General features: G+C 31.1%; 1 protein-coding gene across 1 annotated transcript in view; it reads right to left on the minus strand.

The window, feature by feature from the left end:
* ZNF804A (zinc finger protein 804A) overlaps positions 1-21340 on the minus strand; it is a 513927-nt gene that overhangs the window by 112369 nt on the left and 380218 nt on the right. Inside the window, exon 2 of the mRNA XM_051986066.1 lies at positions 14697-14840. Within this exon, the coding sequence (XP_051842026.1) occupies positions 14697-14840 (144 nt within the window). The remainder of the gene's footprint in view (positions 1-14696; positions 14841-21340) is intronic.

Here is a 21340-nt window from a genome sequence, read left to right on the forward strand (position 1 = left end):
AGGAAAATATACAATTAATAAAACTGAGTTAGTTTTATGAAACAAAAAACAACAAAATACATAAACCTTTGTTTAATTTATTTACAAATTGCGAGAATCAAATTACCAGCATCAAAAATGAAAAGAGTTAACTTACTACCAATGGAAAAAAATTAAAGGAATAATTAGGAGTTATTTTGCCCAACTATATAGCAGCAAAACTGACAGTCTAATCAAAATGAATGAATATATACAAAAATATAAATTATTCAAACTAACAAAAGATAAATAGCCCCACTTTAGAAAAGAAATTGAACAAACTATTAATGAACTCCCTAAGGGAAAATGTCCAGGACCAGATGAATTCACAAGGGAATTCTATCAAACATTTTTTTTTTAATAATTATAACTTTTTCTTGACAGAACACATGCCAGGGTAATTTTTACAACATTATCCCTTGCTCTCACTTCTATTCTGACTTTCCCCCTCCCTCTCTCTATCCTCTCCCCCAGATGGCAAGCAGTCCTATACATGTTAAATATGTCAGAGTATATCCTAGATAAAATATATGTGTGCAGAACTGAACAGTTCTCTTGTTGCACAGGAAGAATTAGATTCAGAAGGTAAAAATAATCCAGGAAGAAAAACAAAAATGCAAACAGTTTGTATTCATTTGCCAGTGTTCTTTTTTTGGGTGTAGCTGCTTCTGTCCATCATTGAGTAATTGGAACTGAATTAGATTTTCTCTTTGTTGAAGAAATCCACTTCCATCAGAATACATTCTCATACAGTATCATTGTTGAAGTATATAATGATCTCCTGGTTCTGCTCATTTTGCTTAGCATCAGTTCATATAAGTCTCTCCAAGCTTCTCTGTATTCATCTTGCTGGTCATTTCTTACAGAACAATAATATTCCATAACATTCATGTACCACAATTCCCCAACCATTCTCCAATTGATGGGCATCCATTCATTTTCCAGTTTCTAGACACTATAAACAGGACTGCCACAAACATTTTGGCACATACAGGTCCCTTTCTATTCTTTAGTATCTCTTTGGGATATAAGCCCAGTAGTAGCATTGCTAGATCAAAGAGTATGCACAGTTTGATAACTTTTGGGGCATAATTCCAGATTGTTCTCCAGAACAATTATGTAAACTATTTGGAAAAATAGAGTCATGCCAAATTCCTCCTATGATGCAAATATGGTACTGATATCTAAACCAGTAAAAGCCAAAATACAAAAAGAAAATTATAGAGCAATCCCCTTAATGAATATTAATGCAAAAAAGTTAAGTAAAATATTAGCAGATAACAGAAATTTGTCAGCAGGATAATATACTATGATCAAGTAGGATTTATACCAGGAATGTAGGGCTTGTTCAATATTAGGAAAACTACTACTATAATCAACCATATCAATAGCAAAATCAAAATAATGATAATCTCAATAGATGCAGAAAAAGCTTTTGATTAATACAACATTCATTCCCACTAAAAACTCTAAAGAATATAGGTATAAAGGAATCTTTTCTTAAAATGATAAGCAGTATCTATGTAAAACCAACAGCAAGCATTATTTTAATGGAAGGATGCATTCCCCTTAAGATCATGGGTAAAACAGGGATGTTCATTGTCACCACTATTATTCAACACTGCACTAGACATATTGCTTTGCAATAAGAAAAGAAAAATAAATTAAAGGAATTAGAATAGTCAATGAAGAAATAAAACTATGACTCTTAGCAGATGATATGATGATATACTTAGAGAATACTAGAAAATCATCCAAAAATCTACTGAAAACAATTAACTTTAGCAAAGTTGCAGGATGTAAAATAAACCCATACAAATCATCAGCATTTCTATACATTACCGACAAAGCCCATCTGCAAGAGATAGAAAGAAAAATTCCATTTAAAATAAATATAGACATAATAAAGTATTTGAGTGACTACCTTGCAGACAAATCCAAGAAGTATATGAACACATTACAAAATATTTCTCACATAAATAAAATCAGATCTAAAAATTGGAAGAATATCAATTGCTTACAAGTAGGGTGACCTAATATAATAAAAATGATTTTCTGCCTAAATTGGTCTTTTTTGTTCAGTGTCATACCAATCAAACAGCCAAAGAATTATTTAAAGAACTAGAAAAATAATAACAAAATTCATCTGGAAGAATAAAATGAAAAGAATACAAAGGGAATTAATAAAAAAGAGACAAAGCATGGTGGCTTAGCAATACCAAACCTAAAACAATATTATAAAGTAATAGTTATCAAAAGCATTTGGTACTGGTTGAGAAATAGAATAGTGAATCAGTGGAATAGATTAAGTACACATCACACAATAATCAAGGCCTATAGTAATCTAGTATTTGATGAACTCTCAAACTCCAGCTTTTGGAATAAAAACTCACTATTTAACCAAAAATTGCTGGGAAAGAAAATAATGTCAGAAACTTGGCATAGATCTACATGTCTCACTTCATTCAAAAATAAGGGTAAAATGGATACATGGTTTAGGTGTAAAGGATGATACCATTGTTGGAATCTTAGTCTTAACTCAACTTGAAACAAGGTGATAACTCAAGGGAGATGTGAATTCACAAAGTTACAAATTTTACTTTGTGAATCTCCCATACTTGTGAACTCCAATGAGTATAGGTGTGAACACAAGCATTGTATCAATTACTTCTACTCAGTAACTTGTTTCAGGTTCTGGCCCAAAACATCAACTCTAATGAGTTAGCAGTTTGTAAAGATTCCAACATACCATAAACAAATTAGGAGAGCAAGGAATGATTTACCTATCAGTTATTTGCAGAATGGAGGAATTTATGACCAAAGAAGAACTAGAGAACATTATGAAAGGCAAAATGGACAATTTTGATTACATTAAATTAAAAAGTTTGTACAAACAAAACAAATGGAAACAAGATTAAAAGTGAAATACCAAGCTGCGAAAAAAATCTTTACAACCAGTATTTCTTGTAAAAGTTTCATTTCTAAAATATATTAATAACTGCATCAAATTTATAAAAATACATAATCTTTCCCAATTCATTGGAACAGAAAACTTTCCGATGATGACATTAAAGCAATCTATAGTTATATAAAAAAAGCTCTGAATTATTTTTGATTAGAGAAATGCAAATTAAAACAACTCTGAAATGCCAGATTGGCTAAGATGACAGGAAAAAAATAATGACAAATGTTGAAGAGAATGTGGTAAAATTAGGACACTAATGCATTTTTGATGCAGTTGTGCAATGATCCAAGCATTCTGGAGGCACTCTGGTACTATACCCAAAAGGTTATAAAACTGTGCATACCCGTTGTGCTGCCACTACTAAGGCTGTAAACTTAGGAAATTATGAAAGAAGTAAAAGGACCATATGTGCAAAAATGTTTGTAACCACTCTTTTTATGGTAATAGAGAATTGGAAAATGAGCAAATACCCATCAATTGAGTAATGGCCAAATAAGCTATAGGATATGAAGTTAACAAAATATTATTTTATAAAAACTGACGAACAACCTGATTTGTAGAAAGGCTTAGAAAGATTTATGTGAATTGATGTTAAGTAAAACAAGCAGAACCAGCAATAAATTGTACATAACAATATCAAGAAAGTGCAGTGATCAACTATAAGACTTAGTTCTTGCCAATGGCTAAATGATCCAAAGCAATCCCAATAGACATAGAATAGAAAATGCCATCTGCATCAAGAAAAAGAATGCTGGAGATTGAATATAAATCAATGCATGCTATGTTCCCTTCTTTTTCCTGTTCTTTTCTCTCCCATAGTTTTTTTTTTTTCTTTTGTTCTGATTTTTCCCAACATGATTCATAAACCATTGTGTATTAAAATATATATATATATATATATATATATATATATTTAATGAAGCAAAATGCTTTCACAAACCTTATCATAATCATGAAAAGATACAAGCAGACAATTTTCAAAAGAGGAAATACATGCTATAATAAATCTTCCAAGTTATAAATAATAAGGGAAATGCAAATTAAAGAAATTCAAAAGTATAAAATTGGCAAAAAAGGAAAACTTAAATTGCTGGAGGGGCTGTGGAAAAGCAAGTACGTTCATATCTTGTGAAGTGGTCTGTCCGTTTTAACTGAAATATTTTAGAACTGTAATTAGTGAAATGACCAACCATTATTCCAGGGGAATTTTGATAAAATTTGGTATCCATCCAACCACAAAGCCAAACAAGCAGGATCAGTTCTGAAAACTACAAGTTGTTATTATTAAAGGAAAAACAAGTTATACATAAGAGATTTGCAGTTTGATGAATAAGCAATCCCCCTTTTACTATGTACATGCAAATACCCATTCTATTTGCTATTTAATATCAGAATTAAAATTAAAAACTAATATAAAATCTTTATCTCACATAGTTGGTTTATCTATTAAAATACTAATTTCCTAAGAACTCATAATGAATTCATGTCTATAATGCTGCAGCAATTATTAAATAATACTTTCTGCCTTTTCAACTTCTGCAAGAAAAAAAAAAAAGTTATTTTATGCCAGGTGTATAGCAATCACTATAAAGTAGAAACTGATAATTATGGTGAATTTACAATATCAAAACCCTTTCTTGGCCTCAGTTATCTGAACTGACCATCTGCACAACCCTAATTCATCTGATAATTGCTTAATTCTGATTAGATAGGACTATACATAGATACTACAATTATTTTGTGAATTTGGGAGTGCCAAATTGGGAGTTGATCTAAAGTATAAAATAAAAATTACTTTTTTTTTTTTAATGTAGAGGGAAATAGAGAGAGAGAGAGAGAGAGAGAGAGAGAGAGAGAGAGAGAGAATTGAAGTGGAGGGAGGGAAGGAGGGCAAAAGAGACAGAAAGACCAACACACATATATAGAGCTTGATGTGGTAAGGCTGGATGGAGAGTAGGCACAGGAGAGACTCAGTGCCAGTTATCACCTGGAAGCTAGTGTTTGGAAATGCTCCAGCACTGCTCCAGATTTCATAGACATAATAAGAATTGGCCTTTGGGTGAAGAACAAAATTTAATCCTTTCAAAATCAACAGTTTTATGCAAATAAAATGTAAGCTGTAAAATGCCAGAGATAATTTAGCTCCCTGCAGTTCTCTGAAGAGGTATAAATTGTTCTTTAAAGCCCTAAACAGAGATGAGAAGAGTTTACTAGATTATAAAGTCTCTTGGAAATTTTAAATTTTATATTTGAGTTACATAAAACATGAATACAACTGCTTTGAAGTTTTTGTCCATCTGGATATTTCTTGATATGACAGTTCTACTCCACCAAACAATGTCCCTGCTTCTAATATAAATTAAATTCACTTTGAAATGCTGCTTCATTTTTTTCTAATGACTGAAACATATGTGCTTGTGAGCAATGTATTCTGAAAGGATATAAATACATGGAAAAAAATTTTTTTTTATTTTTTTGTATATTCTCCCACAGCCTAAAAAAGAAATATTTGTGAACATGTTAGAGTTGGATTTACTTGTTTTCTTTTGATCCAGATTAATTTTATTATAGGCTGGTTAATCTTTCTCCACTCAGCAACTGTTTTGTAGTAGGCAAGCTTATAGTCATGAGTTGCCTGGGAAATGGAGAGGGTAAATGTCTGCTTCAAGAACACACATCTAGTATGTTTAAAAGGCAGGATTTAAAAGAAGTCTTACTGACTTTAAAGCCAGTTGTCTTTTAATTACCCTTCTGATGGTAAACTTAGAAATTTAAAAAAAAAAAAAAAGATGAGGAGGAAAAATATGAAAATGGACATGTCATATTCTTTATATCCTCCATAGCACTTAGCACATTTTAATTTAATAAGCATCTCTTAAGGGCCTTCATGGCAGGCATTGTACTGATAGCTTTAGAATTAAAAGACAAAAATGCTTTACAAATAATAAGTTATAAAATATTTGTGGCATGAATTAATGAATGAATAAAGTAGAATTCTGACCTCCAGTAAAAAAGGATAAATATTATTCTTCATATTATAATATACAATAAAGTTTTGATAATTATATAGATGCATATTATCAATAATAATAATCATTGATTTTTATAGATATATGCATATGTTATGTATATGCATGTATATATACATATATGTGTGTATGTGCATATATGAGTTACAAATAACTTTAAATTATCTATTTAAAACTTTCATCCACCTTATGAAATAATTGTTACCTGGTTTATTCTTATTTTCCATAAAAAATGAAAACTATATATATAATAAGATTTAAACCCAAGTCTTTCTGATTCAAGGCCCAGAAATTGGGTCATTATCTCACATTGCCTTTCAAAGACTTTTTCATTCAAATAATCCTGTAGTCATATGGGATGATCTTCCAAGAAAAATAGATTTTTGAAAGATGAAGATAATTAAGTCTGGAAGTGGACATTGACCAATTCCCTTTTTCTCATTATAATAAAAAAACTGAACTGCTTAAAATTGAAGGATCTGCACTCTGTAAACCTGTACTCTGGGAACACATGTCATTTAATAACTAGAAGTTTCTTTTCATCTTTACCCTAACTTAAACAATAGAAAATCCTTGTCTCTCCTTCCATTTTTCACCATTCCATTCAAACTAAATAAACTTGGATTTGGGAAGTCAAAGATAGATATGACAGAATTTTCTAGGGGCTTTTCTGTCATATAGTAGGTGTTTAGTAAATGTTTATTGAATTGAAAATTGGGGAAGGAATGTGCAAATATAACTGATGTAATATGTTAGAAAAACCCTGGCTCTGGAGAGAGAAGCTTTGGGATTAATTTTTTGTCAGATTGTTACTGCCTATTTGACTTTTGGCAAATGTCTTAAAATTTGTGGGCCTTATTTTCTTCAAGTGTAAAATGAGGGGATTGGATTGGATCCCTGCAACATTTCTTTTCACATGCAAGTCCAATTTATAAGGAAATTTGTTCAGGTGAAACACAATAAGTAATTCTAGAGCAGAAAAAAATCACTTTATTTGGACTTATCAGCAAATATAGAAAGGATTTGTTCCTTTATACAGAATGAGGTGGGAAGTACTTTAACAGAAAGACAGTGTTTCAGATTTTGCTAGCTTATGTTTTTACAATGTACCTCATTTTATTTTTGTGTTACCAAAATCTGGACTATTAGATTTATTTATATGCTATTTAAAAAATTTAAAGCCAAATGAAAATCATGCATCATTTATTGGTTGGCTTGTTTATTCCAGTTTTTCTTTGTCAGTAAAAATAATAAAATATTATTTTCTGTCAGAATTCTTTTTTGAACAGTTGTTTAGAAGGATTTGAGGATTTCTTGTTATGGCTTGCCCCTCATTTTCCTGAAAGTTTATTTATCTGTAAAATGAAAAAAAAATCTTTATTCTATCTGCTTCATAAGATTATTCAAAATATTTGAGGTAATGTAGTTAAGAAATAGAAAAGTATTATGCAAATGAAAGCTTCTCCTCCCTCCTTCCATAAGACCCTCAGGCTATTACCCTTCAGTGACTTCTCTTCCCTTAGAAAGCTAGTCACCTTTAATATTCATTATAATCTAATTCCATCTATATAAAATTGTTTTTGTTTTGTGAAAGAAATCAGTATTTTTATTTTTACCTTCTTTTGTATGAAAGTACTTTATGTGTTGTTATATTTTATAACTCAGCAACCTTGTGAGGGAAGATTTCAGTTCATGCCTTTCTGATTAAAAGTACATATATTGAAAAATATAGATAAATTGATGACAGAATGTATAGACAAATCTAAATATTCTACCTGTGTCTATGCATTTATGGAGAGTGTATATATATATATATATATACACATACATGCATACATACAAACACACATATGTGTACATATATATTGGTATATATGTACATATGTGTGTATGTGTGTGTGTATATATATATATATATAGAGAGAGAGAGAGACAGATAGAGACAGAGAGAAAGAGAAAGAGAGAGAGAGAGAGAAAGAGAGACAGAGAGATAGAGAGACAGAAAATAGAGACAGATTTTTCCTGTTTACTCCACAGGAATAATATCCATTTAAGAATGTCCCTGCTAGTTCTATCTCTAAAATTATTATTTTTTTTATTAACTAGTAGTTGTTGGAATCCTTACTAACTGCTAAGTAATTAGAGTTGATCTAATCTTATAAGAAGTTGTTTTGGCCAGAACCTGAAACAAGGTACTAAGTAGAACTAATCAATACAAGGCTTGTGATCACACCTTTACTCATTGGAGTTCAATGAGTTCATACCTTCCTTGAAGCTCTTTGGGCCAGAGAGCACTATGGGAGAAAACCCATAATCCCTCTCTCTGGAAGGAGCATAAATAGGCCAATGGGCCAGTCGAAGGAGTTCTTGAGAGAAAGACGCTACAAGTCGAGATTTCACTGGAATGACATGAAGACTGGAGCTGGCTGGAGGCAGAAGAAAGCAGAGGCAGAGGCTGAAGGACCAGACCTTTGGATTTAAAGACATTTGGAGAGAGCTCTTGGAACCAAGCAGAGAGATAGGCCTCTAAGCTAACCGGGCTATATTGGAAATAATAAAAGATCTGAACTTTTATCACCTGGCTGTTTTTTGAGAAGAAAAAGCTCACAACATTTTGGCGCCCAACGTGGGGCAAACAGACCCCCTCAGTGGATTTCAGTGGAAAAGCTCCGATCCTGATTCAAGTGGAAAAGCCTCTGATCCTGATCCAGTGGAAAAGACTTCAACCAGAAATTAGGGTGAGTGCAACAAAGAAATTTTGTTAGAAGAGTTAAAGTAGAATTTCAGCTAAGATGAGACAGATATTTAGAAAACAGCCTGTTTCTGTTCAAGGAAAATGTTTAGAGAGCATTGTCAAAGTTATGGAAAGCCAAGGTTTAATTATAAGTTTACAGCAAATCACTGAACTTTTACAAACTGTAAAGGACATATGTCCTTGTTTCTCTCTTGATAAGGAATTAGATCTAAATGAATGGAAATTGGTTGGAGAGGATCTTTGTCAATTCTATGATAAAAATGGGCCTAACTCAATAATTAATACATATAATGTAATACAATTGGCTATAAGAAGTTATTTAAGTGATAGAATGATGAAAAGGAAAGTACAGGAGGAAGTGCCAACTTTACTAGGTGAAAAGGAGGATGAATCAGATGAGAATGGAGTTAATTACAATTCTGAGTATGATACTTCACAGCAGGAGGAATTAGGTGATTCCACATCTCATGACCCTCCCCCCACAATGGATGGAACAAGGGGGAGGGAGAGAGACAGAAACACAGTCAGGTTCTCCTGTAAAGCAGAATTTGACAAGATTAGAAAAAGCATTAATTAAAGCAAAAAATGAAGGAGAAGATATATCTGATTTTATAAATGCATATCCTGTGATTGAAGAGCTCAACTCCTCAGGTCAAAAAGAGAGAAAATACACTCCTTTTAATTTGGGAAAAATTAAAGATTTGAAAAAGGGTTGCACTCTTTATGGGGCTACATCATCTTATGTGAAGATGTTACTGGATAATTTGTCTAATGAAATCCTAACCCCGAATGACTGGAAATCCATAACGAAAACTTGTCTAGAACCAGGACAAAATTTATTGTGGCTTTCAGAGTTTCATGAATTATGTAGGATTCAAGCCCAATGCAATAGGCACTGCAATAAAAGCTTGGAATTCTCTCCCTGGACAGAAAGATGGAAATAATGCTTTCACAAAAATAGAGCAAGGTCCCAATGAACCTTTTGCAGATTTTGTGGGACGTTTATGAGGTTTGCAAGAGAATTATATGGGGGCTAGACAAAAATGCTTCTTTAGAGGAGATCATTAGACCCTGTGCCACAGTGGGCACAAATGCTTATTATACCCAGACTATGATGAACATGGAAAGACAAGGTCCTTCTTGGCAAAGGAATTATAGACAAACTCGTCAATGTTTCCAGTGCGGAAAAATTGGACATCTAAGAGCCCAATGTAGAAATGGAGATAAAGTGAGAAGACAGGGTGAGAGAAAACCCAAAACCCCATGTCCAAAATGTAACCAAGGCTTTCACTGGGCTTCTAAGAATGAGAGGCAAGGCCCAGCTCTAAAGTATCAATCAAAGGACAGGTGGGGCATGATAGCAGCTGAGGTTACACCCAGAGAGACTTTAGAAATTCAGAACTCTGATGTCATCAACCAACAGAAAAGCAATCAGGATTACAGTTGGGAAGAATACAGGCCTTTTAAGACAACAAGACAATATCCAATGCAAACAACTCCAATGTAATTACCAGATGATGAGGAGAAATCCCAAATTTGGTAAATAGAAGGGAATTAGATTAACTGCTTGGGGAAGAGGATCTGCTTATATTTCCACAGATGGAGAAAGAATCAGATGGCTGACTATGAAACTGTTAAAAAGACTTTTAAAAGCTTCAGGAATCATTGGATTTCCTAAGACAAGATGAGACTGTTTCAGTTCTTGAAAAACCAGCAAGAATCACTGGGTTCCCTGAGATGAAAAATTGTTGATGAGACTTTTTGCAGTACTTCAGAGCTTACAGGAATTATTAGATTCCTGGCGCATGAACTAATGGACAATGGATTCCTTATGGACTATTTCTAGGACTTATGGACATTTGTAAATTTTCAGGTTGATTTATGTTGTTACATTACTACTGCTTGTGTTATATTGCTATGTGCTTATGTAAATTATGTATAATGCCTCCCATATTGATGGATTTATGTATACCATGTATATCTGTTACAAAGTTCTGGCCCATATTGATGGATTTATGTGTACCCCCTCAGAAACCCCCTATGTTTTAAAACAAAAGAAAGGGGGAGAATATAATTTTCTTGCAAATCTCATTGGCATTTTTGCTGCATTGTCTCCAATGGTTCTAAACAAAATTAAACAAATATTTTTACTAGTGAAGCTAAAAATCAGTGTATAACAGAATTCTTAAATATCTTTTATATTTTACTTGAATCAGTGACATTTTTTAAGTTAAATTAAAAAAACATGGGATTGGCCATATTACATTCCCAACCCTAGCCTAAAAACAGACATAAAGATAATCAATTCACTGATATAGGAAAAATGAAACATCTTATTCATTAAAGCGGTCACAAAGAGGGGCACAGTGAATAGAGCATCAGTCCTGAAGTCAGGAGGATCTGAATTCAAATCTGAACTCAGACATTTAACTGGACAAGTCACTTAATCCCAATTGTCTCAGGAAAAAAAAAAAAACTCACTAAGATATAAAAACTAATATCCAGTGAAAAAATGTCATTGTCATTTTCTAGCAGAGCATGGATAGCTAGAAGTAGCAATATAGTATCAAAAGAGCCCTTGTCTATAGAAAACTGATTTTATTTTTTGTAGGTTTAATATTTGGATGAAAATTTATTAGGAAACTAGAAACCCAAATCGAAAAATCAAAATTATTTATTTAGATTGTTAAATATAGGCCTTAAGGAATTTCCAAACTTTTCCATAAAATTACTCCGTTTCTATATGTAAATCCTCAAAGAAATACTTGATTTTGAAGAAGAAAAACATGGCATGATCTTAACCTTCTCCTTGGCAGAACAAAATAAGACAATGCTCTGAAATTTGAACTTCTGGATGAAGGTCACTTAATGCCCCGTGAGAAGTATTTCAGTCACATCAAAGATTTTTGAAGAGAAAAAGTTAAGAATTTTGTGAAGCAGCTACAGTAAAGCAATCTTTCCCTTTTCCATTTTCTCACATGTCCAAATATTGCAAGATACCATCAGTGTGGCAAATGTCTTGCAGCGAAAATAACTCTGAATTGCCCATAAGTTACCAGGTGAATGGATTCACTGGTGCTTCACTCCAGAGGAAAGTCAATCAGTTTGAAAGTAGTTGAGTGTAAACTTTTCTTTTCCTCATACAGAACTCAGTGCCTGTTTGTAAAGGGCAGTATTTTATGATGACAGGATTTGGGTTGAATTTCAAATATGTATCCTTGATAGAGAAACACTTAAGCAATTTATGGTCATGGGAATTTAGAATTTCCCTATGTAATACTATTGTTAAGGTAAAAGGCACGGAATTTGTAACAAACCATCATGGCTTACCATCAATGCATAACATATATGTTTTCGCTGAAACAAAGAAATTATTTCATTGAAAAATTGCTAAATCTCATCAATAGAATATTTGAAATAGATACTGTTTACAATTCTTGAAAATGTTAAAATATAATGAAGTACAACAGAAGTGTAGTTTTACTTTCAATGCATCTTTCCCCTTTCCAATAAATGTGTCTCATTTCTGACTCTTCATTTTATGTTATTTCCTGAAGGCATTTTTATCGCAAATTAAGTATTAAGGTATGCATAGCTTAAAAAATAGTCTCCAACTAAAGTGTAATTTATTTGTCTCTAATAGGATGTTTGTTTGTTTGTGTGTGTGTGTGTGTGTGTGTGTGTGTGTGTGTGTGAATAAGATGCTATCTCTCTGTAGACTTTTAAATAAAGTATAATTATAAACCATTTAAGGGTTGATAGAATAATTTGTGCACTTTCTGCACATTAAAATCTGGTATTCTTTGGAGCAAATAGACCTAGACATACAGATGGGACACGAAGTGAGTAATGAATATGTAATACTATAGACTTTTAAACATACTAATTAAAGATGAATTGAATAATAGTGACATTCTGAAAGATTACAATAATGTTCCTGAAATAAGGAAAATGGTGTGGGGTTTTTTTTGTTTTTTTTGTTTTTTTTTTTTTTTTTTTTTGTAATCAAGAAATAAAAACAAAGCTTATTTTTTCTAAGTTGGAGCTAGGGAAGTTCTCCTTATAGGAGTATCTTAAATTATATAGAAATTCAGTAAATGTTTACTATCTAAAACAAGAAATGAAGAGATATCTAGTGAGTCTTTGGAAAGTCTTTTCCCCTTACTTTTTAACTTTCTATGTAACTTTAAGTGAAAAGGAATCTATAGCCATGCTATAATAATAGTTACCAAAACATCTGGGATATAATTTTTAACTGAGTAATCATTCCTGACAGTTTTGTAATAATAGATTATCCTCACTATATTATCATGTTTAAAGATCATGGTTAGTTGGCTCAAATCTATATTATATATAGATTGTTTAAAGTATTACTAAAGTCATACATGCATAAGCAAAAACAAAGAAATAGCTTTAATGTCATAAACAATGGATTTTGTTGATCTAGAAACCATTGACTTAGATGAATACAATATAGGTTAAAAGAAGGCATGTTTCCTTAGAATAAATATTTTTATCCTTGATGATAGTTGTTGGAGAAATGATTATTTTGGAGTTGATTAGGACAGTTAGTTGATGCAGCTAGGAATAAAGTAGACCCATCTTTTTGAGTTCAAATCTGACTATAGATACTAGTTATATGATTCTGGGAAAATAATCAAACCTTTTTGACTAGGTTTCCTTATCTGTAAAATATCATGGAGAAGGAAATGGCAAAGCATTCCAATATCTTTCTCAAGAAAATTGCAAATGGGGTCAGAAAAAAGTTAAAAATGACTGAACAACAACCAAAAAGTTAGAGCCAGGTTTTGAAAATCAGTATCTGGAAAAGATTGTAATCAGTGCTATAAGGAGGAAATTGTAGAGTCTATTGAGCAAGGAAATGACATGGTTTAGATCTATGCATTAGGGTTATCATTTTTATAGGTCTATGGGGGACTGTATTAGATCTGGGAGAGATTAAAAATAAGAAGACTAATTAATAGGCTAATGTAATAGGCCAGTAAATGAGGACTTGAAGTAGTATGGTAGCCAGGTAGATAAAAGAGAAGGGGGTAGAATTTTGATATGTTCTGGAGTTATAATCTGTAGGACTTAATAATTGATTGGGTATTTTCAGGAGGTAAGAAGTAGGGTCATATACAATAAACAAGGACAACTATAATTTCAAAGAATAAAATCCTAAAAGGAATTTGTGTTGGAATCGACTAACTAAATATTGCTAAAAATGTATCTTTTAGTCAGTTTTCATTAATCACAAACATTGTTTTAAAACATAATCTAAAGGATATCATCATTTAGCATTGATACTAAATTTAATATGGTCATTTACAAATAAAAGGAAAGAGCAAATTGATATAAAATGATAATAAATATTGCATATATTTAGACATCATAAAACTAAAGTATTTTGGATGTTTTTAGAATTCTGAGTTATTTTTCTTTCATTTTTCAAAAGTAATGCTCATATAAGACTTTTTAAATGAAAAACATGGTGAAAACCAATTTTCATTGGGCAAATATGACTGATTAGATACATTTTAAAAATTATTGGATTTATGAAAATGTAGCATCCTCACCCCAATGACAAATTATTTTCAGAATACCAGTGTTTATGAAATGTATCTTCACTATGGAAGCATTGCAATCTTTTTTGGTGTTGTTTTTGTTGGCTATTCTTTTAAGCATCCCCTTCCATTCTTTCTTAAGTTTTTTTTACTAAAAATTATCCCAAATTGAAATTTTACTTTTTACAAACCTTTCCTCAAGATTTGCTATCAAAGAAAGGGACAAACACACAAATTTGGTGTATGTGCATGCGTGTATATACCCTAAAAAGTATAGGCAAAACAAATAAATTACTACTGATGCTTTGAAATATCAAACACTTTTAGAATATTTATTTGAGTGTTTTATATCCATCACTTACCTGCTTGTGAGCATGGTCATATGAATTAATATGATTGTCAAACTCCTGGTGTTTATAATATTGTTTGTCACATAGTTCACAGTAGAAGTTGGCCTTTAGGTCTTCTAAAGCCTTTGTTATTGTGTTTTCCTTCTCAGCATAATCCTAGAGAAAAAGATCCCACAAAGGAGAAAACACTTTAGATCTCCTTCTTATTTTAGTTGGATTGAAATGGACATTGAGTTCAATATTTTAGTTATATATATATATATATTTTGTGAAAAAAAAGAATAAAGATAAAGTGTCTACATAAAGAAGTATTTTTTTCTCTTTCCCTTTTTCATAATAAGTGCTAATAAACCCTTGTTGCCTTTCTTACTAAAGAAGGCTTAAGGTCAACATGAAAATAATGAAAGGGTAGAAAGATGAAAATAATATTGAAATAAGGATAGGCCTAGAAGTACTCAATTGAGATAATTCTCCTTTAGAGGAGCAGAGAGGGAATTGTGGGGACTGCAGAATCCATTCAGTTGTGCACATTTCTGTCTTCAATAATAAGTTTCCACTTTTAAATCCTAGCAACTTCAATGTGCACCAGAGATCCTTAAACAGATCTGAAGTGGTATAATAAAGAATAGAATTTTCTTGAAGACTAAGTATTTTCAATCCTGAATCATTCAAGAAAAATCTCACCTTCACTCATGCATAATTGATTATTCATTTAGATTTCAAATCTTTTCATGATGATATTAAAAAAAAATAATTGTTCTAGATTTTGCTGAAAAATGAGAATATATTTTGCCACATCTCTAAACTAAAAATTAAAAACCAAAAACAATAACACCCCAAAATGAGAGACAACTAAGGATAGAGCAACTACTTGAAATAATGAAAAATCTATTTGCTCACATTTAGTTTTGTTTTACTTGATGCTAAATGGCTGATAACACTTTTTTTTTTTTTTTTTTTTTTTTTTGCTTATGAAGGAAAAAAAAACTAAGCTGATGTTATTTTAACTTTGTGGAAAGACAGTTTGAAATAATAAAGAAAACATTTAAGGAAACCATATATATTGAAAAATAATTAGGACAATTCCTTCACTTTAGAGTAAATTCTAAATTCACCTATATTAAATTCATCCAAGAAGAAAATATCATTTTATTAAGATATTCTTTTTCGCTAAATATCTTCTACTTTATCTTCTATAGCAATGTTGTAGTTCTACCTACCACTCAAAAAACATCATTTCTCCAGCTTAATGTTTCCCTTTATTTCAAGACCACATTTTAATGCTCTCCCTCTCAATTTCCCCCTACCCCCCACATCTAAATGCATAGTCACTAATGAGAGGTGATATTATGAAATTTTAAATTTTTTTAAATTTTAAATTCTTAAAATTTTAAATAATTTTAATTTTTAAAATATCTTTTATTTTTAAAATAATTTTTAATCTTTAATTTTTTAAATTTTAAAATAATTTTTATTTTTTTTAAATTTTAAAAAATAATTTTAATAATTTAAAAAAAATTAAATATTTTTTACGTTTTTTAATTTTTTTAATTTTTAATTTTTAAAAAATAATTTAAAAAAAATTAGAATAGTATCTCATATTATTAGGTTGGCACTTCATGTAACTTAATGAGTGACTTTTACCTAGCTTCAATGAACTTAATTCACACATATCAAACTGTAATTAAGTCTATACTAATTGGGTGTTCTAGCTGTCATTTAATCTATGGAAATGATATTCATTATGGTTTTCTTCTCTTTAAATCTATGATTTCTATAGATAACTTTCTACTGCTTTTACAAATTATTTTTAGTGAGTATTAAATAACAAAAAATAGTCCAAATAAAAATCCACAAAAAGTTATTATCCATTAACTCAATATACCTAATCAAATTAATATTCACTTCCTTATCATTCCTTCATTCTTTAAAAATGTTTAAAACATTTGTTGAAAGTCAAAAATTATTCAAATAGATAATGTCTTGTTCGATAATTCCAAAAAATGCTTTGAATGACTATATCATGGGAAAAGACAGTTTGGTGTGGAAAATGCAGTGTCATTATTTCTTGTGTGTTGTAGTGATAAAACCATATTTAGTTTAGAGTACATGAGTACTAAATGGCTTCACAGAGGATAAATCTGTTGTTCATCTCATTCTCTGCCAATAATACTCCTTCTCACCAATCCATTTTGTTTTCTTTAATAATTAATTGACTCCTCCTCTTCTCCTCATATACATATGTGTGTGTGTGTATGTGTATCTATCTACATATATATATATATATATATATATAAATATCTTAAGTTTATCTATCTATCTATCTATCTATGTAGATAGATAGATAGATAGATAGATAGATAGATAGATAGATAGCTATAGCTATAGCTATAGATATATCTTAAGTTTATCACGTTTTTTTTTTGTTTGGAAAGGCTGGATCTTGCTCAAAGTAAATAGAGTCTGGTTCTCCCTGGCAAAAATATTCTATGCCTGTATATCATTATAGTAGCTCAAAAGAAAACAAATAAAAATTTATGGAGGGGAGAACAAAAAGCATAATAATTAATTACTGGATCTTATCATAGAGACATTCAATATATGATAGTTAGATTGATATTTACACATATTGAATTCAATTCAATTCAATAGTTTTTCAGGGTTTTGAGTAAGGCACCAAAATATTTGATTGTTTTTGAGAAACAAAAGATGAGTCATTGAATTTTTCCCTTTTGTGGATATTAATTTTGTTGTACTGTGCCCATGGTCTTGGTAGAATATCTACAGACTGAGAAAGAGGGAATGTTAGGATTTTTTAAAGTGAAATTTATAAGCAAAACTGGGCAATTTGCATGGTGAATTATATTTTTCCTCTGGCATATTTTTATTCCTTGTATTTCCACATAAATATATTCTACTACAGTTTTCAATCCCTCAATTAAGATAACTACATAGACTATATTCTTGTTTAATTCATTTCTCTTTCAAGAATATCAAAGTTTTAAGCCTTCGTTGTTCACACCTACTGCACCTTAATCTTGGAGATTTGTGATGGTAGAATGGAGAAGAGACTTGTTTTTGGACTGACTCCAAGTCTATAGGAATGGTTTAGAGAGGAAGAGAGAAAAAACAGTAAGAAGTAAAATGTTCAGTGACTTTTTCACAAAAATTTATTTTTATAAAATACATTGTCATTTGGATTAAATTCTAGAATAATTGCATGCTTTCATTTAAATATAAATTAAAGGTCTGAGATGTTCAATGATAGTCATGATTACTTACTAAATAATAAATATATATTTCTCTTACATCTGCTGTAATACTTTGGAGATAATTATTAGATTAGGAAATAAAAAATAAAATTAGTTGTTCAATTAAAGCAGAAGGAAATTCCTTCTGAAGAAAGACAACACAAGGAAGATAAATTATATATACTGCATAGATATGATGATACAAAATTAGAAAAAAAATTAATACAATTCCTTCATTTTACAGATAAAAAAAAAAAAACTGCAGCAGAAAGAACTGATTTGTTAGTTAGTTAGTGCTCTTGGTGACAGACATAGGAATTTATCTCAAATGTCTATTTCCACATGGTGTTTAAACTATATTCAACTCCCTAAGACTATAGTTGTCTCATCTTCTCTCATCCAAGTAAAATTCTCTAAATGATAGTGTAGTAGCTGACTTTATCCTTGGTCCTTAAATTGTGTACTTTGTGAATTAGTTCTGGGTCCACAGGCCCTACAACAAGAAGTATGTGACTCTAATTTTTATATTAACCTTTGTACTACCCTCAGTACTAGGTTGTCTATCATATAAAATATGTTCTTCAGCAAAACTTTTTTCATTTTTGATGGCCTATTCTTATATTTCATTGGTTGAACCAGTCTTTACATAGGTACACTCAATATTAGACACTTTGTGCTACTCTCAGATGCTTAGCCCATTCAATCACTACTATCTACATTTTTCATTAATGTTCATATTATTTTTGAAATGAGCAATCCACTGAAACAAGATATAAATATTAAAAAAAAAAACACTGCATACAAGAGGAGCCAAAGAGAGATTAAATGATCTACAAAGAATATAAGTATATAAAGAATGCAAAATTATAGCACTAATAAGAGAACTATCTTGAGGACTCTAATGAAAGGATTTTGAAGTATTTTTACTGCTTTGTCAACATTGTTTTCTAAAGTTAAGCCCAGTCTATTCTATTTTCTATATGGGAATGTGTCATAGCTCTAAAGGGTTGGAGGTTTTTTTTTTTTATGCCAACTGTTCTTAATTTATTTATCTTATATTTCTACTATTCATATGTCTTTCAAAACAACTAAAGCTGACTAAATCATAACAGTGGGGGCTTGAATTATATAGCATTAGGAAAACAACTCTTCAAACTTTTAAAACCAAGTATAGAATAATAATAAGTATATATTAGACTTAAAAGTACATGCACCAGCCTCTTTCTGAGCATTCTAAATTTTAATATAAGTGGTAATTGAGAAAATTATGCAGAAATTATGTTATACTAATGTAGTTTCATTTGCCATCTATAAATTTATAACTTTAAATATATATTTCCAATTTGTTTCTCTTCAAAAAAACAAAGAAAAAATAAAACAAAACACAGGAAAATATTTTGGAATAATAATTGATTTCCCCATTGGGAAATTGATGTTGTAAACTTATTTTAGGTATTGGTAGAGGCAGAATGGCATAGTGAATAGAGAATGAACATTTATGTCAGGAAGACTTGGTGTTACCTTATGATATATATTGTCAGAAGAAAACCTAATAGAACATTTAATCTTAATTTTATAATGAAATTGGCACCAGAAAGGTTACATAACTTGTGGTAATATTATTGGTCAATCCTACATTCAAATCTCATTCTTTTCTTTTTAAATCTAGAGCTGTTTCTACTATATTAGGCTGTGGTGTTCTTCTTTAAAATATAATGGTTCTCTCTGAGAGCAGGTTTCTTGGGGAGGTTTTCTGGAGGCAACCTTAGTTTTCAGTTCAGATCAATAATCACCCCAATGCAGCCAGGTGCTAAAAGTTCAAATCTTTTATTGTGTCCTTCAATATAGCCAGGTTAGTTTTCTTAGAAGCCTCTCTCTCTTCTTGGTTCTAAGAGCTCTTGCAGCTTTGTCCTTTGCTTCTGCCTCTGCTTTCTTCAGCCTCCAGCCAGCACCAAGGTGGAAGATGGAATGAATCTCTTTTGTCTCCTTGCCTGGGGCTGGGCAGCTTTCTGGAAAGCCTTTTAGACCAGCCTTGGTCTCAGTGGGGGAAGTGCAGGAGGACAGCCACCATTCCAAAATATCTCCAGCCAGCACCAAGGTGAAAGTTGGAATGAATCTGTCTTGTCTCCGAAAGAGGGCTTGTGGACTTCTTCCCAGAGTGCTCCTCTCCGACCCCTGGCAATGTTCTGAAGTAACTAACTTGAAGCTCTAAAAGCTTATATATATATATATAATCTCCCAAAGGTTGACTACTCCTTCTGGAGGCAGGGATTAAGGGAGTTGGGAATTCATAAATTACTCTCTAAAGCTCTCTAAAGGTGTGAACACAAACATTGTTTCTATTCTAAGAGTGAAACATTTTTTCACTTAGTACCTTGTTTCTTCTGGCCCATAACATCTCCTTGTAAGATCAGATCAATCATACTGAACCATGCTAAATTAGATAATTATTGTCTCTATCAATTCTAATGACTTTATACTTTGTAAGGATTCCAACATCAGGCTGTTTTATAGTTACTGAAAAATGAGCATAATGAGCATTATACAGTGATATGATGTGTAAAGAACGAAAATAACTTTCAAAATACAAAGCTTGCTATATATGCTAACATTAAAAAATTTGTTCCCATCCCATCTTAAGGGCTGGTACTGTGTCATTTTGGAATTCTAAACATATTGTATACATTATCAGTACTAAATAATAGTCTTAATTATGAAAAATCCAGTTGTTTCTGATACAAACAATCTAGGAAAGACAATGTATCTCTACAAAGAGACATAGGCAATACAGTACTTTAAATAATCTAATATATCCAAGTGACCCTAAAAACATTGAACTTAAAAAAATGCCTTCATGTAATACCCCCTTTAAAAAAAAAAAAGGTTATTTTTAATTGTTTTTCTATCATTCAAGAATCACAAAGGTCCTGTGAACTATATAGAGGGAAAAGATGTACTTTTATTTGAAATTTAGATAACTGTCTTGACTCAATTCTAAGTTAAAAAAAAAAACATAATTGAGAAAACAACAGGATTTTCTCCATAAACATAAATAGTGCTTTCAAATCTATTCTGTCTTTTGTAATTAGAACATAAAAGTGAAATTTAAATCTCATTTCAAAAAAAAAAAAAAAAGACCAAGTGTTACCTCAAAGAAAAATATTGTAGAGGGTAGGTATCACAAGTGTAGCATATAAATGTAAGTAAGGCATTTCAGAAGTGTTTTTTCACTTGTAAAAAATAAAATATGTAATCACTGCTTATTTTCATTTATCACATCAGAACCTAGATATCTATAGTGATTCTCAATTCAAATTTGAACTGCAACAAGTGCCTCCACACCACACAGTTAATTGCCTTCATCAGTCAAGATATACCGGGTCATTCTAGGCACTTTGACTAGAT

Source organism: Antechinus flavipes, chromosome 3 (genome assembly GCF_016432865.1).
Source record: "Antechinus flavipes isolate AdamAnt ecotype Samford, QLD, Australia chromosome 3, AdamAnt_v2, whole genome shotgun sequence".
Taxonomy (NCBI): Eukaryota; Metazoa; Chordata; class Mammalia; order Dasyuromorphia; family Dasyuridae; genus Antechinus; species Antechinus flavipes.